This window comes from Gymnoscopelus microlampas (genome assembly GCF_963454915.1).
Source record: "Gymnoscopelus microlampas genome assembly, chromosome: 19".
Lineage (NCBI taxonomy): Eukaryota > Metazoa > Chordata > Actinopteri > Myctophiformes > Myctophidae > Gymnoscopelus > Gymnoscopelus microlampas.
In genome coordinates, this window is record NC_139956.1 from 28,009,404 (window position 1) to 28,029,325 (window position 19,922).

A 19,922-nucleotide genomic window follows, 5' to 3' on the forward strand; every position below is an offset into this window, starting at 1 on the left:
TCGGGTGGACTGTCACATTAGAAGTAAATATTCACAACAAAATGGATTCACAGATGTATTTGTATTCATTATTTATAGGGGAGGTGGGAGTATTTTGTACATACAATGTGTAAAATAAATGTAAAATAAAGTAGAACTTCCTAATTCAAGTTGACAGTGGTTTTAATTGTAACTAATCTGTGCCATGAGTCCCTCTAGATCAGGACGTTTCTTGAAGCGGCCATTGTAGTCAGCCTCCGTATGCTGGAAGGAAGGACATGGAGGAGACAGAGAGAGAGAGAAGAGGCGAGAATGAGGAGATAAAGAGAGGCTTGTTAGACTGCATCATCATGGATTAAAGGAAAATAAAATCTCACAACTGAAAATGTTTCTATGACCAAGGCCTAATGTGATTTGTGAAACATTATGAAAGGAGCCCCCCATGCACTAGCACTGATTCCTGAACAATTAACACAATATGTAAAATGATGATGTTTTAGTAATGTTCCTGCTGTTCTACATACTGCCAACCAGGTGACAAATTCACAGATTGAGGCTTTAACCTTTACTTTTATGAAATATCTTTGACAATTAATTGAGATGTAATGGAAGATGCTTTTTGATTGATTGATTGATTACTTTATTAACTTATTATTATAAAAAAAAAGGCACGGTGGCACAGATTTATACAAAAGAATGCTAAAAGGATAACCCAATAAGCCCAGGGCTTGTTTCCAATAAGCTGTGTATTCAATTCATCGAGACATTTAGGAACAAACAATAATATGCAAAACATCATATATAGGAGTAGTAATAAGAAATAATGATATGTACAGTAAACATTTGGGGGGGGGGGGGGGGGGGGGGGGGGGGCATTTCCGGTGATAAGCTTAGACTTTTTACAGGGGCCAGTTACAAATTGCAGCCACCTGTAGGTGCAGGTTTTGAAGGAGGGTAATAGTCACACATTGTATGACTGTTGGTAGGGCATTCCACATTCTGGCGGCATAGCAGTAGAACGAATTTGACCCAAGTTTTGTGCCGAAATTGGGTTCAGTGAGATCAGTGGGGCTCTTGAGCAAGGCTTCCATGCAGGGTCCGGCTGGAAACAAGTTTCGTACTTAGTCCGACACCCTGGGTAAACAACAAACTTTGCTTTGCTTTGCTTCTGGTGTTGTGCCTGTGTGTCTATTACGCTTTTGAAGTAGTCTGACAGGTACATGGGTATCCCTGTTTTCTTGCGTATCTTGAAGACCAGGCCCATTGCAAGTTGCTGTACTCTGTCCTCTACCCTGAGCCATCCCACCCTAGCATAATGAGCAGGGGTTAGGCGAGTTCTGGGTGTAAGGCCTAGTAGTAACCTGACCAGTTTGTTTTGAGAGGTCTGCAGTTTAGCTTTGAATGCCTTTGAGGTGCTAGAGTACCATGAGGTGCATGCATAGTCAAAATGGCATTGGATGAGTGCTCCTGCTGGTGTCCTCAGTGTGTTCCTACTGACCACCGAGGAGATCCTGAATAGAAAACTTGTTCTATAGTTGACTTTTCTGATAACTTTCGTTGCCATTTTTTCACTTGAGACGCTGCCCTCTAAGATAAAACCCAAGTCAGTAATTTCATCTTTCCTTGTGATGACATTGTCGCCAACTTTGACCGTGAAGTCTTTGGCCTTGCAGAGGTCTGGACCCAAAAAGAATGGATTCAGTTTTGCCTAGGTGTAGTAGTTTAGACTTGATAGTTTGTTATCAGTGAGCCAGGTGCAGATTCTACCGAGTTCAGAGCTAAGGGCCTCCTCAACCTGCAATCTGGCCTTGTGCGTGAGGTTCTTACTCCTCCTAGGGTTATAAACAAGTGTGCAAAAACAGCCTCACATTGTGACCATGTAGACCGGCCATTTCCGCTATTCGTCGTACCATCAAGTATATCGTCTCTATCAGGTGGAAACCTCATATGTCCAAAACAGCTTTGCACTGCGTTTCAAGCTGGTAGATCTGCAACTTTTGATACTTTTGTGTGACACTGTAGTATGATCAAGTAAAAAAAAAACTAAAAGTGAATATATGGAGGTTTCTGCCCGACAGCAACGATATATAGTATGGCTTAGTGGTTATGGTTCTATTTTGTCCCTCATTTAGCCGTCACTCATTGCCAGTTCTAGTCTCAAGGCCTCTTATGATGACCAAAACAACCTCCTCACCTCCTTTACACATAGATGAACGCCCTCGGGTTGGTTCTTCAGAAGGACTTCCATAAAGGTTGGGCTCAACATGGCGCTGAGCTGACTGAGCTAGAACACATCAAAGAGGCAGAGCTCACAGATTAAAGGCAATCTACAGGTGTGCATCACTGAGCAAAAATGTTTTATGAATTTACATCATTATCTTGCATCATTGAGTAAATGCACAGTAATGCAAGGAAGTGAAATGGCTTCAGACAAGCTTTCAAACGCAATCAGTCTCATTCTTCTAAAACAAATTGTTCAGAAGTTATGCATGATAATGCGTTTGTGTCCTTGACTTTTGACCACCAAATTGCACCATGCTGAATCTCACATTATGTTAATATACTTTAACATGTCATGGCCTTGGTTTGTAATTTGATCAAGTCATTGCAGTCAGTGACATAGATACATAGATGATTATGATGACCATACTGTGACACTAGGAGAGATGTTGTGTGTTTTTGCTATCTTTGTCTTGTGATTTGCACTACTGTTGTCGTTTTATCGCTGACCATGTACTGTATTATGCAAGACAAACACCCAGAAAGCTTCATTGCTTCACCACTCAGCTAATAAGAGAAAGCACTCCTGCATAAGGTGCATTAAGTGTGGGACTATCAACTTAATATAACATATTGATAAAAACAAAATGTATTCACTTTGTGTGTGGCTTAGTGAACGCTTGGGAATTTCTTTGTTTAAACCATATGAACCCCACTGTTCTTATTCTGGGTCACGTCATCATAGATGAATGAACATTCAGCGAAAACACAACGTTGTGATGGATTGTGAGCTTGTAGGCTACTTTGCTAATTTACATACAACAAAGTATATAGGGTTTAAGTGGTTAATAAACTGAAGGAGTTTTCATTGGCTGTGTTTTACTGATTGCTTGTCTGGATTGTGAGAAAACGCTTACCTGTACAATTCTCATGTGAGTCCGGAGGACAGAATCCACATACATCTTGGTGCCTTGTTCTTGCATGACCATGACCTCTGTGCTTTTGGTGGGCAAAGCATAGCTGACAGGGATGAGAGAGCGAGTTAACACGGAAACCATTCATTGGAACAGCTATTACTTCATACGCCATTGTACTCAAGTAGAGACTTCCCATCACATTCTGTCTGCAACTATCGATTATGTTCTTAGTGATTGTTCTACTGATTACTTTTTCGATTAATTGAGAAGCGTGTTTCTTTATTTTTTTACAGTTGCAGATCTACAAGCTCAACCTTGTAGATCTGCTATTTTTGCTATATTATTTGTACTTCTTTTTGAAAAAAGGGAATTTAAAATATGTGTAAGACTGAGAACAGTTATTTCACAAGAAAGACTCCTTTGACAATAACAAAAATCCAACACCTAAAAACAATCTCCAATATTATGCATTTTTAAAGGGCTTGCTTTCTTACCTCTCCTGCACTTTGACGCCCAGCCTGTTGCAGAGGTTATGGATGTACTGGGAGAAGTGCTCCACCGAGGTCATGTCGTACCCTGACACCATGACGTTCAGTGTGGGGTAATCTGTATCTGTGGCCTTGCTGATCGGCTTCATCAGCAGCTTCTCTTTCTTTTTCTTTGGCTAAAAAATGGCATAAGAAAGCTAAAGGTATGATTAAGGTTGGATCTGCTGTGGGTAGGGGGGATGCTTCTGCCCCATTATTTTGTAATCACCGGTGGGGATATGTTTTACGCTTGCCGTCTAGTTTATTATTTTGTTTTCCAGAGTTGCTGTACATATCTAATATACCACTAGAAATGTAAGAAATTCGCAAAAATGAGGACTCCCTCTCCTGACAATTACAAAATAAAAATGTATACAATGTTTTGCCAATTAAGGGCAACTGATCAGCAGATGAGTCTGTTATTGTAATTAGATGACAATTAAGAGTGGTAGGTAACCCACTGAAAACAGAAATACCGGTATATCTTTATGTTCAGAGGGGGTGCACTAATTTATGATACTGGGTGTACTGTACTCCATCCTAGCATCCTATATGAAAACTCTTTAGCAGAAAGAACAGTGCAGTGAAAATATTTGACGTGAAATCACCAACAACACCAGTCATTTTAACAGAGGACACAAAATATTAAAGAGCTCTTACCGGTTCTTTTGGCAGCAGATACTTCCATTTTCCGATCTTATGTGTTGGCTGAGTTCTGTACTGTCTGGTATTGGCTGGAGATGAGCCCCCTGAGGAAAATCATAATATCAGCCAACATTTACAATAACAGCAATATATTTTCCCATCTGCATACAATTAATAGACTATATGGTTTGCATTGGATTTATATTGCATGCCATAGTGAGTGTGTTTACTGTTTGCACCTATACAATGATTGGATAAACTCTAAAGCACATTTCTCATCCTAAAAAGTGACTCTGGGTCCGAAGCCAGGACGTCTTATTTAGTTAAATGTCTGTTGCCTCGACTCTCCTTGTGTGTCTTCCTTGCCTCCGACCACTATAATCGCAGGTGAGAGACTAAGACGCAAGGAGAGGAGGCGAGGAAAGGACACTTTTCTTTCTTTCTTTCTTTTTCCTTTATTTATTCAGGGAAGCCCATTGAGAGCAAGCTCTCTTTTTCAAGGACGCCCTGATAACATATAAAATACATATATAATGAGACACAACAAACATTTGAATCACATTACAATGTCACAGATGCAAATAAACATAGTGTTACATGAAACAGGTGCGGTCACTATGTAGTGTGTCCTCAAGAAGCACCCTAAATGTCTCTATTGAGACAAATCACACCAGTTTCAGAAACTGAAACAAGGGTGTTCAAACATGAGACGTTTCCTGCCTCGTGAAGTTGCATTCATTCACACCTACACGTGCACTCCTAATCTCATTCATTCATTCATACCTGCGTGCACTAATGCACTAAGCTCATTCATTCACACACGTGCCACCTTCACCCACTCATCGTCAATCCAGTAAGGTTAAGTGAAAATGATGAACACTTGAAAACAAGTCTTTAATTTGCTTGAAAGCAGTAACAAGTCTTTGTACTAAAGACTCACCATGAACTGGATGCAGGAGAGATGCCGATGCCCTTTAAAAAAAAACAATACAAGTATTAGACAACAATTTGCATTCAGTGTTAAAGCTACAAACTGGACCTTTCATACTCAGGATTCTATAACCTGAGTATCCTGTATGAAATGCCAAATATCTACCACTAGACCAAGCTGCAGTCCCTGCTTGGCCAAGGGATATATTGTGCATCTTCTTGCTGTCGGGCAGAAATGCTCTTATCTCCATATTTTTACTTTGTGTGTTATTTCGTGAATTAACACCCTACTTGATCATACTACACACTACAGCGTCACACATAAGCTTCAAACGTGGCTCGAAGCGACACATTTTGAGCTTGTAGATCTGCTACTTTGGCTGTTTTTGAATTTGAATCCTGAATGTAACAGTTTTGGGCATATGAGGTTTCCACCCGACAGAGACGATATGAGCTATATTGTAGGGCTACTTGCCAACCAGCATGTCCTACACGACACCCACTCTTCTCAATGGAAGAGTGGGGAGAACACCTCCCACTACTGCAGATGTGCTAGTTAAATTGCGTTAATATAAAATAAAATATACTCCAGATTGCAGTTTTAAGCCCATTGTCGATGAACAGTTTGGCTGTTTTTGGCTGCTGTGCAGTCAATATTAATCTGGACTATGAATGTTGTACATTTAATAATAGGAATGAATTGAACTCATGAATTGTATGGAATTTTACAGTTATTTACATAGAGCTGTTTTTTTGTTTTTTTTTGGCTGTATGTTCAAAGTGTTTGTCTATTTCAAAGATGTAATTTCCGATCATGTTGTCACTTAGCCCTAGAATGGCTATATAACATACATTTCATGTATTCCAGATACCTGAAATACATGAAATGTATGTACTATCACAGCCAAGTCACTGACCTTGAAAAGGAACTACTGGCCTTTAAGTTCTAAACAAAACACACATAGATGAACAAAAAGACTGTCTTACCGTTGTAAACACGTTGACGCTTGGTTCAACACAAATGAATATTGTGCAACTGAACACTGCAACTGAATGGAACACAAATGAGTTAATAAACCACAAAGCACAGACAGAGTGACTGACACTGATATCAATGCAACGTTAACAACAGTTGTTCCTCTGAACTGCCATCTTTCAGAGCACAATAAGATATTAATAAGCTTTACCTTACGAACGCCAACATTCATTCTCTCGGATGTATTGTATGTTATGTTTTTTAACGAGAAATACGGTGTTAACGTTGCAGCCTAGCTTAGCTTCCACTGTTAACTAATAACATGGGACACGGAAGTGGTTCCGTCGTTGCTTTGGTCCGACTTTCAAAAAATCTTACAACCATTAATTCCCTTTCCGGCAAGATCCTATTTAACCAACGAGTATATAAAACAGGGGGCACCATTATTATTGTATTATCATTATTATCAATTATCGTTATATTATTCTTTTCCTGAACTGATTATTTGACAATTGTCTCAAATTGCAATCACTCAATTCACATTCCATCATACCAGCTCCACCTGCGTCTCCCAATGACATGTTCAATATACTCCTGGTTTTTAACTAGGAGCCGTTGTCCAATGTTTAAAAAAGGCCTTGGGAGGTAATGGTAAGTGCTTGGACTAACAGGAGCTAGTTTCATTTTGAACAGTCTATGGGTCAATCATGGGGTGGGGGAAATCTGAGAAACATCATTGGACATTGTAGGAGTTAAATCAATCCAGAAGGTGGCAGTAATGCAACACTATGACGGTACGTTTTAACAGCGGGCGACGATGCCGGGCGACATCGTCCAAAAGATAAAGAAAATCCATCTTTCATCGCCCCCCCGCCCACTTCGCCCGATCGCCGGGACTTTCTTTATCTTTTGGACGATGTCGCCCGCGAACGCCCGAGTCGCCCGCTGTTAAAACGTACCGTCAGGATGCAAGCTGCTCTTAAAATCCAAAGGGTTTTTATGATGCCACAAAGTTACTCCTGCTTTTACAGTTTACTTATTCCATTTATTTAAATGTTTACACTATGATTTGGTTTTATGTGAAACATCATTTACACTTTTTTTGTGTAATATATAAGGTAAATTTGAACTGGTAGTTGTTATACTGTGTAAACTAGGGATGTCCGATTTTATCGGCCTCCCGATATTATCGGCCGATATTATATATATTTTTTTTTTTTTTGCTTTATAAATAAGTTACAGGAGTTCTTACTGTATATGGTGTGTGTGATATGAAATTTGAGCTTACCCTAATCACAATAATCCCCGCATGTATCGGTATCGGTTGATATCGGTATCGGTAATTAAGAGTTGGACAATATCGGTATATCGGTTATCGGTAAAAAAGCCAATATCGGACAACCCTAGTGTAAACTGTAGGTTCTTTTTTCATATTTTAAGGAGGACTGAACCAAGGACATATTTGAACACAACAGGCTTTATTCAAAATTTGGCCTCTCTCAAAAATCACACAATTCATCACTGAGAGCACTTTCTTTTTTTTACATTCAAATATTTGAATCTAAACATCATAGAATATTATGTGTAATAAAGTGCAAACTTCCCACCACCTCACCTAAAAAATTACATTTACAGAATATTTTAGTAACTCTGCATAGAAACACATCAAAAGACATAAGTTAAAGGGCAACTCTGCAGATGTTTAACCAGAATTCTATCATTCATTCTGAGGACATGAACATCTTCCCAATGCTGGGAAACCTGTTACCCTACGTATTGACGTGTACGCGTCGAAACAATTGTTATACGTTAGCTGGAGAACATTTCCCTGTGTCGTCTAGACACAACACATTGCCAAAGATAGGATTCAGCTTCAAAATCTGCCTATGTTGGACTTTTACAAATTCAATAGGTTTTCTTTTTAGCACAACAGAGTTACATTGTATAAACTGCAATTGAACTATTAACATACAGAAAATTCTGAGCAACTTTTTTACATTATGTCTGGTACTCAACCTTTCCCAATATATACATATAGTGTGCGGTGCACACATGTTTAAGTCTTTGGTTTGCAGTGTGCAACTACATGTATACAATAGAATCAAACCTTGAGTGAACCATTTAACATGGCCAACAAGGCCATGTACATCAGACAGGCCATGTACATCAACCTGTGGTTCCTGTTCTATCCTACCAGAACATTCATTTGTACAGTCCCCTCTTCTCTACGAGTCACGTTTTAGGAAAAAGCACCACTTTATGTGTGCACCATGAGATTATCAAGGTGCTGGTCGTATTGAAATCAAACATATAGGAAAACTACGTGGATTATTATAATGCCCCTCAAAGGGGAAATTACAAATCTGGGGATTGTACGTGAACATTGTAAACAAAACCCTGGCATCCCTCAAAAAAAATGTTTCCCTTGGCTAAAGAGTAATGCCTCGTCTATGCTTTGTCGCACGACGGCATTGTGTGCAAAAACAGGCCGACATTACAAGCTATGAGCTTGTAGGTCGGCAGTTTTTTTGTTGTGCGACAAGCCGACAAAGTATGAATTGGGTTTACAGCGGTTTGGCAGAAGTCAAGCATGCAGTAAAAAAAAGTGAGGCGTCTATAATTCCGGCATGTGAATGCAGCAACAGTCCAGCACCGTCAAAATTCACCTTGAAGCATTTCAGTCCCTCTGGAAAAAAACAAAGTTCACTGCACCCTCTTCAATCAAACATTCTTGTCAAGCAAATATTGCCCAATACAAAACACACCATATACAGCAGTAATACAGTACCATAATACACAGCAGTATCATACATTAATTAAGAGGTTCACACTGGATAGTGCCGTCTGTGCAAAATGTGTTTTGGCTCCCGTAAATTAAATAATCTATACAAATGCATGTTGGAGGTTTTGAGAGAAGAAAAAAAAAAGAAAAAGTGACAATGGCAATAGCTGTTTTCATTAGCTTTATATTATGCAACATTCCAGTATTATACGATATGATAGGGCTGGGCAATATATTTATACCATATCGATATCATATAAGACTAGATATAATCTGGGATTTTTCGATGTTGCAATAACGTGACATGGCATAAGTGTTATGTCACTTGAGCCAATTTGTCAAGTACTTTGTCAAATTGTCCAATACTTCATTGTCAAGTACTTTGTCAAATTGTCAAAAACAGCAAAAATAGCTGACCTACAAGCTCACAGCACATCATGTTTTGAGCTTGTAGATTTGAAAAACATTTATACAATGTCACTATATGGTATTATCATCACAATATATAGGTATATTTGGTCAAAAATATTATAGTTGATTTTGTCCGTTATTGCCCAGCCCTAATATCGACACAAGCGATTATATCATCGATTAGTTAGGGAGTCGCAGAAATAAAACGTGCCGAAAAACAAATACAAAAAACGCTACGGTCTGGAAACACGAACACTAGCTGGCATTATCACTTCATCCTCCTCTTCCTCTTCACCTTCTTCATCATCCTCCTCTTCCTCCTCCTCCTCCTCCTCCTCGCCCTCGGGGCTGTAGACGTCGTCGGCGGACTCGCTCTGGTCCTGTCCTTCCTCCTCCTCCTCCTCTTCCTCCTCTGCCACCTCCTCTTCGTCGTCCTCAGCGTCGCTCCTCATGTCTTCCTCCTCCTCGCTGCTGTCGTCCAGGTCATCGTCGTCTTCCTCCTCCTCCTCCTCCTCCTCTGCGGCCTCTTCCTCATTCTCCTCTTGCTCCTCTTCCTCCTCCAGCACCGGGAAATTACCTTAAAAAAATGAAATAATAATTCACTTTAAAAGGAGTAGTTCACTCAAAATGAAGCCTTGAATTCATGGAGATACTTTTCATTTTTTGTCACATTCCTGAGCTGTGATCGGGTGGATGCTAAGTCAACTTTAGTAAAAAAAAAAAAAAAGGTGCAAAGACTTATGGGAGAAGTAGTTCCTTCATTCTTAAAATATGTACAGTCTTCTTTTTTTGCATTTTCCTATTATTTTAATGACAAAAATCCAGTATTCTATCGTCATGATTCACCAGGAGTCTGGCCAGTTTGATTCCAGGCTTAAAAAAGTCTTAATATAAGGATTTTCTTTTATGAAAGGAGTCAAATGACATAATCCGATAGTTGCAGCCCTAATGGAATTTAAAAAATATTTGTCTTCTTACACAATGTATCGATTGCAGCAATTATGGGAGAGTGGAGCTCCGTTTCCAGTAGTTTTCTCATCTCCTCTTCCATCTGTACTCCCAGAACATCTGTCTCCATGTTAATGTATTCAGGGTAGAACAAGGACTTTCGTAGCTGTCGGCGGCACCTAAGGATGGACACACACACACACACGTGCGCGCAATCGCACTTTATGAATGGCATGTTTAAACTTATTTTTTTTGTCATTTTTAACCATAAGCCTGAAGCTGAAATAAATTGCGGCTTTAGGTTGTGAGCTTGAAGACCTGTATTTATTTTTGGCTTTAGGCTGTCTGTATTTTTCGTTTTTCGACACTACGTGTAAACTAGAAAAAGTGCTCCTCGGAACACAGGTCTCCGCCAGGTCAGGTAGGTTATTGTGGCCTCCTGGTGGTGCTATAATAGGCCAATGTGAAAAGGGTGCCATTTCTTCTTAGGCCTTTCACGGCAATTGCACGCTGCGTTCATGATTTGAGACCTATCCTGCTAACTTTGGAAGCCAATGTTAGCCAATTAGGATGGAATATGAAATATCGGACACATCATTCTTGATCACATGACTATAGAGATATTGTGTACCGATGTGTGTGATTTTTTGACAGAATCTGAAGGAGTAATATCCAAAATGTGTTTTACAAAAGTCAGCCTCCTGGTGGCGCTCTAAAAGGCAGATGTGAAAAATGCAGGGCAAAGGTTTTTCCTTGGTCTCTAGGGAGTGTGGGTGCAAAGTTTCACGCAGATCGGTACAGTTATAGGTAAAAACGCAAATCAGCCTGTTATAGCGCCACCATGAGGCTGATTTGAAAATGTTCAAGTGGCATTTTTCCTCGGCCTAGTGGGAATGTGTGTGAAACATTTCACGGAAATTGCATGCTGCGTTCATGATTTGAGGCATTTTGTTCAAAACTAACCAATCCTGAAAACTTTGGAATCCAATCTTAGCCAATCAGGATGGAATATGGAAAATCGGACAAAACTCCTGTTTTATTGTAAAAATATGGACATGAAGAGAAATAAAAGTACTTACTGTTTTCCTGTTGTCTTGTATGCCTAAAAGAATACATGAGACGTGTGTGACTTCATTGATTCCATGCAGTAATTATCAATTTAAATTTAGATATTTAGCAGACGGCTCTTCTCCAGAGCAACTTAAGAGCGAGATCGGAATATGCAGAGTAAGCATGCACTATGGTCAATAAACAAGGTACAAAACAAGGTACAATTTAAACAAATCAGCTCATTTCAGAGCCCTGTATATATTACAGGGCTCTGTAATATAGCCCTGTAATATTGTTTATTACAGGGCTCTTTATAAAAGCTTGGCATTTCATTTGAATGAACTTGGCCTGTAAAACATGAAATAACTGCACATGGCTGGCTGTTGGACAATGGAGACACATGGGTTTCTATTTTCAGTTTGTCAGGAAAGCAGAACAAGGAGTTACACGTTCGTTGTGAGCTTGTAGATCGGCTATTTTTGGCGAATTGATTTGTGTAGTGTGAAATAAGAGCGTACCATGGTCTGTTTACAGGTCTGTTTTATGAAGTATTGAGGGGTTTAAGTGGTGCTGAATTTGCAGCTCAACAAAAGCCAATTCATCCTAGTGTATGACAGAGGACAATTTCAAGATAAATTGAAATCTCCACGATACGATTATTGTGAGCGTTTTTAAATCATGATAAACGATAATAACGATTATCGTTAGTCAGGCAATATTTTTTTACTTGCCTCAATAAAGCGAAAGGGGTCGTTCTCGCTCATGAGGCCCTCGATGCCGACTCGGACCTCCTGGAGTCGCGCCTCGTCCTGGCTGATGCGAGAGATGTTCTTGAGGATGGCCGGCTGGTCAGCGTCACAGTGGAGCTGCGTCCAGTGGTGGAGCCTGATGACGAAGCCGTCCACTATGACCTGCATCTCCTCACGCAGCCGGTTCACGCACTCCTCCGCGTCCACCCTGAATTTCTACACAAATAGGAAGAGGACCGAAAAAGAGTAAAAGGCTGCTCCTTCTGTTGATGGATAATAATATGTAGCCCACTGGTTCCCAAACAATGGGTCGCAACTCATTCTTGGGACCCATTTTTATGGGTTGCCAGGACATTTTTCTTCTCTTTTCTTCCCTAAATGTGGGGGAGGAGTATTTATTGATTTGATTGAACACTTTATCAACAGTTTGAAAATAGTACAGTGGTACGATTACATAATGACGCTAAAAGAATAAAAAGAATAAAACAAAAAGACCTGCCGCAATTTTGCATTTTGAGCGTGTAGATCTGCTACTTTTGATACTTTGAATTTGAATCCTGACTGTTTTGGACATAATGAGGTTTCCACCCGACAGAGACAATATATAAATGAGGTCTTACACGGCACTGTCTTTCCTTCTCCTTCTGCTCCTGGAGTTTCCTCTCTGCCCAATTGTACTTCCTCTCCACTTTGTTCAGCTGCTTATCCAGCGCCCCCTGCTGATGGTGGAGGGGAGAAGATGAAAATAAGCAGAGGACGAGAGAGAGAGGGATGGACTGAATCAGTGGTTCTCAAAGTGGGGTCTGGGGAACCCCCAAGGGTCCTTGAGGAATACCCTCAAGGACTCTTGGGGGTCCCTAGCAAAATGAGGAACAGTTTAACCACTTAAACCGTATTTTATTCTTTGAATATTTGAAAACTGCAGATCGGCAAGCTGTTTTGATGTGACGCGTTGTGAGCTTGTAGATCGGCTATTTTCAAATGGCTGGAATGTATATAGGGGCTGAAGTGATTAATGTATGTTTTGTAATAATAATCTAAATCTACAAAGTAACTAGTAATTTAAGTTTTCAAATAATTGTAGTGGAGTAAAAGTCTCTGAGATGTAGTGGAGTAGAAGTAAAAGTACTGAAAATTGGAAATACTCCAGTTAAGTAAAAAATACCTCAAAATTGTACTTGAGTACAGTACTTGAGTAAATGTACTTAGTTACTTTCCACCACTGCCCGGTCTGCCCATTGGTGCGGAGCTTGGCGGAGGAGGTTATTGTTTCCAGTTACTAGTCATTCACACCAGTCATTCATGCAGATACCAGAGGCATCAGTGGTCATTGTGTAAAAGCCAAACAATGACAACGTGGGTCACCTGACGGACCCAGAGAACAACAGAGTAGTAGTATCTACAAGCTCTACAATGCATTGAGAGCTTGTAGATTGGCTACTTTCGCTGTGCAGCATGCTTCCATAGAAGACATGCTGGCTTCTATGGAATCCAAATGACTGAAATCTGTCGTGGCGACTGAGAACTTTTTAATCCATGAGTAAGGCTAAATAATCCAGTGCTGCCTTACAGTTTATCCATTTCAGAACTTTGCTGTGATGATTTCAGTCAGAAACATACAATATGAGAGTTTGCGAGAACAGTGGTTCTCAAACTTTTAAATTTCAAGAAGTTGCAGTTTATATTAGCATAGTAGGCCTCGGACCCCCATAACTATGACACCCCTGTTGAACCGGTTCCGTTCTTAGTTTTTTCCTGCCAAATGTTTAACCAGTTCAGTGTGTTTCCACTGAAAAGGAATTGTTTCAGAACCCTAAAAGTTCCTTCGGAACTGGAACCTTATTTTTTCTTGCTCTGAACTGGGAACCAAAGTGGGCGTGTCACTATTCTACAGGTTGGACAATGCGGATGCGATATAAACAATGGCAAAAGCACACGAAAAATCATCATTAAAAAAGCAAAGGGAAACTGTATCTGCCATTGACGATTTAATTTCCCCCTGTGAAATGGACATTTCGACCGGTCCAAGAATCTAGAACGCAAACCAGATGTAGAACCAAAATTATTTTTGGTGGAAAAGGGGCCTGAGAGTGTACGAATGGAGTGTGTGTGTGTGTGTGTGTGTGTGTGCGTGCGTGCGTGCGTGCGTGCGTGCGTGTACCTTCAGATCTTTCATGGTGTTCCTCAGGGTCTTGATGGTGTGCTCTTTGTGACTACCTTCGATGACACAAGCGTTGCACACCAACATCTTCTCATCCATACAGTAGTAGCTGTGGAGACAAGTAGAGCAAAGTAACTGTCAGATTTACTATTTATTTACCATTACCATGTACTATTAAATAGTAAATAAATAGTAAAGTCACATTTTAACCACTTGAACCCTAGTGCAGTGATATTTTGGGGGTCCCCAGATGATTAGCTTAATGTGCAACATTGTTTTCTCACTCAACAGTAAACAAACCAACATACAGTATAAGTGTATACAGGGTATCTGCACATTTCTAAAGTTACAATTAAAGGACTTTTCAATACAAAATTGGCCAAGTTGTCAAATATTACATAAGAAAGAAGCAAACATTTTACAAGCTCACAACGCCTCGCAGTGTGAGCCGTTGTGAGCTTGTAGTTCGGCTATTTTCACAATATTTATCTGTGGAACCGAGTCAAACTAAATGTAATGCTTACAATTCCAAGTGTTTGTCAGGGTGGGGGGTCCCCACTTCAAATATGATTATTTTGGGGGGGTCACAGCCTGAAAATTAGGGAACCCTCAAATATATCCCCAAATATACACATTTCTCATGAGTTAAAAACTAATTCAAACATTTTTGAAAAGTATTCCATTAAAAACAATGTAACAAAATGAATGAATCCATTAACTAGAGGGAAAACAAATTTGAGCTTGTGAGCTTGTAGATCTGCTATTTTCACTAGGCTACTTAATAAAATAAATGTTCTTTTGGGTCTTGAGCTAAAAGGTTTGGGAACCACTGCTCCAGACTGTATGACCGAAGCATTTGAAAATTGTGGGAGGCAAGAGTCTGGCCACGCGAGACTAGTACCTGTATATCTCATCATGATCCTGGCACTTCCTCCTCCTGAAGTCGTCTGAGTGCATGGGGTCTGTCAGCACGTGTTCTCGGAACGCCGGCAGCTCCAGGTGAGGCTTGACGTGTTCCTGGCACATGGACACCTCGCATTTAAGACACATCTTCACCGCCAGCGGAGGACACTCAGCGGACGCACCGGATGCGGACGCCACTGCGTCAGCGGAGGCCCCTGGAGTCACCACGTCCCTAAGGGATGTTACGGTCATGACATGGATTTTTGTTGGCGATTAATTGTCATATAAATGACTGCGATGAACAATTTAAGCATGTGTTTTGGCATTGAACATTTGGAACATATAAAAATCAAACTGACATTTCTGTTTGCATTTTTAGGATGGATTTGTAAAGAGAAATTGCACAGGGCAGATAAGAAAAATAACTTTAAATATGCAAAGACATTTCTGACAATGACTGGTATACATAACAAAAAATAAAGTATGTAGCCAGGCCATGCATTTAATACATTTTAATACTAATAATACTGAAATAGTAGACGATCTTCAAACTCACGCCGCAAGCTTGTAAATCGACTATTTCGCAACAGATGAATGTATTCAGATGACTGGAAACGATTCTGACGATAATGCGAAAAATAACAGCAAATAATTATAATTAATAATTGTGATCAGGCAATGTCATATTATGTCAGAACTTAAGACAGGACCTTACCCGTCCCCGGAAGAGGAGGAGGCGCCTCCCGAGGCCTCTTCTTCCCGTGCCTCGGCCCCCTGCGGGGCCTCAGCCGCTGTTGGAGGAGAGCAGTAGTCACACAGCACCGCCGACAGAGTCCTGACAGGCTGCTGCACCCAATGGGACGAGGAGGAGGAGGAGGGCCCCCCCCTGTGTGTGGAGCTGCCGGCGGAGGAGGAAGCGGCCGCTGCAGCCGCCGCAGCCGCCGCCGCCACCGCCGCCGCCCGGCCTCTCTTCCGGTAATCCTCTGCGATGTTGGCCAGCTTGAAAAGGTATAGGGAAACAGTCAGATAAGTCAGTGGTTCTCAAACTCAGGTTTGGGATTTGTAGTGCACCCAAACAATAAAAAGTGCAAGACAAAGAAGACTAGACTAGGACAACAAGACCTCAGTCACACTGTCAGTCAGTCACAACGGGAGGGAATAGAAACTAAACACACACACACACACACACACACACACACACACACACACACACACACACACACACACACACACACACACACACACACACACACACACACACACACAAAGTGAACCTAGGAGTCTTCTACAGTGAAAACGTGGGTCTTAAGCATGTTTTTTTTTTTAAAGTCTGTTGCCTTCCTTGCCTTGAAGTTCTTCTGGAGGGAGATGGTGCAGCGGTGGCTCTCGCGGCACTCGGGGCAGCGGAAGCGGCCGCGGTCCGCCTGGCGCTTGAGGCGGCGCAGGCAGGCCAGGCAGAAGTTGTGTCCGCAGGGCAGCAGGTGGGGGTCGCGGTACAGGTCCAGGCACACCGGACAGGTCAGCTCCTCCTTCAGGACGCTGGACTGGTCGGGCAGCAGGGCAGAGGCCATGTTGGGCAGGAAGGTAGGGGAGGGAAGAGGGAGGGAGGGAAGGAGGGTTGGTCGTTCAGACTGGTGGTGGTGATAAGAAGAGGGAAGGGTGTTAGTGGAGTTGTTCCGATAAGTTGCCGATATTGCCCAAAATGCTGGTATCGGTGTCGGCGAGTATGCCAGTCAATGGAATTCCGATTCTATGGCATTTATCACATGATGAGATTTCATTTACATAGTTTGGACAGGATTTTGCACTGTTTTGTATTCTTACTGTACAATTTACATTGTTATTTTACTAACTGTAAGCTGCACTTTAACTATTATTGATGGATTTTTTATTTTCATGGACCCCCATAACTCTGAGTGTACAAATGGAACCAAATGGACATGTAATGCTCCATTTGGTTCCATTTGTACACTATCGGTGTTACAGACCTGTAAGGGTCCATTTGGAAAACCCCTCAAGGAACTCTGAGGGTCCCTGGACCCCACTTTGAGAACCACTGACCTAGATATCCTTTTTTTTACACAATGGTATCATATCGGTACTCTGTATCGACCGATATGCAAGTTATGGGTATCGGAATCGGTAGCGGGAAGGTGATAATGGTATTGGTACATCTCTAGGGGTTAGGGGTGCCATTTTAAAGCTGCACTATGTGACTTTCCTGTTCTACCCCGGATTTGAACCCGGGTCTCCTGTGCAAGTGCTGAAATGTATACCATACTATAGCCTGCTTGCTCAGGGGATACATTGAATTGACCTTCAGGACAAGATTTGTGTCAAACCCAAGGGTGCAGCTTCCTGTTCTGATATTGAGTCTATATAGGAAGCGAGTTCAAGTGACAGTTCATATGAATGGCCTGTAGTTTCGTTGTTTTACCCCTGCTGGTGTCAGAAAGATTTTTTTGGGTGGGTTTTTGACGAACTTTAGACTTGATTTTCTTACCTTAATAAACATTGTCATGAATACTATATGCTTCCAGTCGCTAGTTTAAAGTCTTCTTTCAATCATCATGATATGCGTTTTGGTAAATTATGGTCAAATTTATTAAAAAATGTACGATAAAGTAGGATATGCTCTAGGAGGGGCAGGATGATTTGATTGACAAGCTGAAGCTACACAACCAATAGCATTCATTCCCCGCCCCCACTCTTGATTGACAAGCTACCCAACCAATATTGGTCTGGTTGCATTGTGCAGGATATGACGCGATATGACGCGATATAGAACGATTTGAAATTCCTGAACAATCGGCTTCATTTACGGTCTGTAGAAACCAATGGTGTTGCTTTGCTTTTGCGTTGCTCCACCAAAGGGGGGTGGAGTTAGCTGGTTTTGCTGACTCCAGGCTCCACCCCCTTTTGACCTCCAACCTCATTGTGAGCTTGGAGGTCCATTTAGCTGTTCTTATCAATGATGAACAAAACCTCCTAAGTCCACTTTTTGTTTTGTTTTTGTAATTTCCTGACATTTTGGAGTTAGCTGGTTCCTGCCGGACAGCCGAGATATTGTCTCTGTCGGGTGGAAACCTCATATGTCCAAAACGGTTACTTTTCAGGATTCAAATTCAAAAATAGATCTACAAGCTCAAGCTAGGGCATTAATTAACGAAAACAAGACAAAAATGGAGATAAGAGGTTTCTGCCCGACTATATATTTGGTTAGGACAAACACGCACAAACACACATACCACATTTGTGCTACTCAAAATGTGTGTGACAGTGTCTTGTCCACACTCACTTGACTTCTGTTATACTGTAACATTCACCAGGCTAACCACCCAAGTGTTTGTTTATTTGTTTCAGCATTTCCCCTCCCCCATTGGCTAGTTATTATCAATCACATCCTGACAGTGCCAGATACACAGTAGGTATATTATTATTATGAATCACACCTCACAGTGCTATAGCTAATAATATTGATAATAATAACCTTGCCTTGGATAAAGACCATCATAGATGTATTATATCGATTTTGGCATTTACATATAGATATGAAAGTAAAAGTCAGACTCGATAAAATATATATATTATAGTCTTGATCCCAGGCTAGGTTATTATTATCAATCACACCTTACAGGGTATGAATATGATAGCCTTCTTGGACCAAGACTGTCAGAGTGAGATGTCTTTTATCGATTATTGTGATTGTGTATCTCACAGATGTCAGACTGGATCAAAGACCATCTCTGATGGTCTTGGTCCAGGGCTAAGTGCCAGATAGGTTTTTGTGAATGGGAATCCCATCTGACAGTACCATATTATCATGAATCACATATCACAGTAGATGGGTTATTATTATTAATCACACCTCACAATGCCAGATATTACTATGAATCACATTAGATTATTGTTATATGAATATCATCTCACAATGCCAGATATTACTATGAATCACATCACATTAGATTATTGTTATGAATCACACCTCACAATGCCAAATATTACTATGAATAACATTATATTAAATATACATCTCTATAAAGGTGCGATGCACCTGTGTTGTTAGGCTAACATCAGCATGATATATAAATAACCAATTAATTTACCTTTGCTTCTTGTGTGTCACGACTCAGGATTCAGATTGATTTAGTTCAGCTTATTACCTGTCGCTTTCTGGATGCTGGAGAATAACTGTAGTCATCAGCCGTTGTGTTGATTTATTCTGATGGCTGGTGTTTTCTAGGTGTTTTCCACCAGGGAACACGAAAGTGTTGAGAGAAATCAGTGTAGCATTGTACCACTGTGAGCCATAGGCTCAGTGTTGCCAGATTATGTGAGAGAAACAAGCAACCAGGTCTAGGAAACAAGCCCAAAAGAAGCCATACATATACAAGCTCACAACGCGTCACGATGGGACGCGTTGTGAGCTTGTAGATCTGTTTTCAAAAACTCTTGCAATAAAATGTGGAATATTTGGAACATTTTTTGAAACATTCTTTAACAACACAATTAAATGGTCCCCTGCATAGCACAAAACAGTTTCATGAAAATATTTGAGAACCAGTGGTTTGAATAATAATTAGAAATTTTGGAAGCAAGCGTAAATAAATAAGCAAGTACACTTTAGAAACAAGCGCAAAATAACGCAACTACCATTTTTTTTACAAGTAACTTTACAGAGAAAGAAGCCCAAAGTCGCTTATAATAAGCCAACATGGCAACAC

General features: G+C 40.7%; 2 protein-coding genes across 5 annotated transcripts; both read right to left on the reverse strand.

The window, feature by feature from the left end:
* Window positions 1-35: 35 nt before the first annotated feature.
* mrpl48 (mitochondrial ribosomal protein L48) lies at window positions 36-6,530 on the reverse strand. Of its 2 annotated transcripts, none has more exons than XM_084042982.1 (8): window positions 6,406-6,530; window positions 6,206-6,267; window positions 5,229-5,260; window positions 4,304-4,377; window positions 3,611-3,780; window positions 3,117-3,219; window positions 2,174-2,263; window positions 36-243 (listed from the first exon to the last, which is right to left on the reverse strand). In XM_084042982.1, exons 1-8 carry the CDS (start codon window positions 6,424-6,426, stop codon window positions 163-165), a joined length of 633 nt encoding a protein of 210 aa, XP_083899108.1. In that variant the 5' UTR covers window positions 6,427-6,530; the 3' UTR covers window positions 36-162. The 2 variants fall into 2 exon arrangements, with proteins under 2 accessions (XP_083899108.1, XP_083899107.1); XM_084042981.1 differs by having other exon boundaries at window positions 4,304-4,392.
* A 1,135-nt stretch (window positions 6,531-7,665) lies between these two features.
* LOC311034968 (E3 ubiquitin/ISG15 ligase TRIM25) lies at window positions 7,666-19,453 on the reverse strand. 3 transcript variants are annotated; one of them, XM_084043009.1, is made up of 10 exons: window positions 19,362-19,453; window positions 16,545-16,829; window positions 15,914-16,197; window positions 15,197-15,430; window positions 14,296-14,404; window positions 12,755-12,853; window positions 12,117-12,350; window positions 11,415-11,437; window positions 10,366-10,514; window positions 7,666-9,964 (listed from the first exon to the last, which is right to left on the reverse strand). In XM_084043009.1, the coding sequence occupies exons 2-10, from the start codon at window positions 16,767-16,769 to the stop codon at window positions 9,621-9,623; spliced, it is 1,701 nt and encodes a 566-aa protein (XP_083899135.1). In that variant the 5' UTR covers window positions 16,770-16,829; window positions 19,362-19,453; the 3' UTR covers window positions 7,666-9,620. The 3 variants fall into 3 exon arrangements, with proteins under 3 accessions (XP_083899135.1, XP_083899136.1, XP_083899134.1); XM_084043010.1 differs by having other exon boundaries at window positions 12,755-12,850; window positions 19,305-19,451; XM_084043008.1 differs by having other exon boundaries at window positions 19,305-19,451.
* Window positions 19,454-19,922: the final 469 nt, after the last annotated feature.

What these genes read in the sequence shown, in the direction of transcription:
- mrpl48 (XM_084042981.1), bottom strand. Translation starts at nt 6,426, where the DNA reads ATGAATGTTGGCGTTCGTAAG. An exon ending in GGCGTCAAAGTGCAGGAGAG is followed by an intron (nt 3,220 to 3,610) that starts GTAAGAAAGCAA and finishes CATCCCTGTCAG; the next exon opens with CTATGCTTTGCCCACCAAAA. An exon ending in CTCACATGAGAATTGTACAG is followed by an intron (nt 2,264 to 3,116) that starts GTAAGCGTTTTC and finishes GATGTGTTCTAG; the next exon opens with CTCAGTCAGCTCAGCGCCAT.
- LOC311034968 (XM_084043009.1), bottom strand. Translation starts at nt 16,769, where the DNA reads ATGGCCTCTGCCCTGCTGCCCGACCAGTCCAGCGTCCTGAAGGAGGAG. An exon ending in AGAAGGAAAGACAGTGCCGT is followed by an intron (nt 12,351 to 12,754) that starts GTAAGACCTCAT and finishes CTATTTGTGTAG; the next exon opens with AAATTCAGGGTGGACGCGGA. An exon ending in TGCTGCAATCGATACATTGT is followed by an intron (nt 9,965 to 10,365) that starts GTAAGAAGACAA and finishes CATTTTTTTAAG; the next exon opens with GTAATTTCCCGGTGCTGGAG.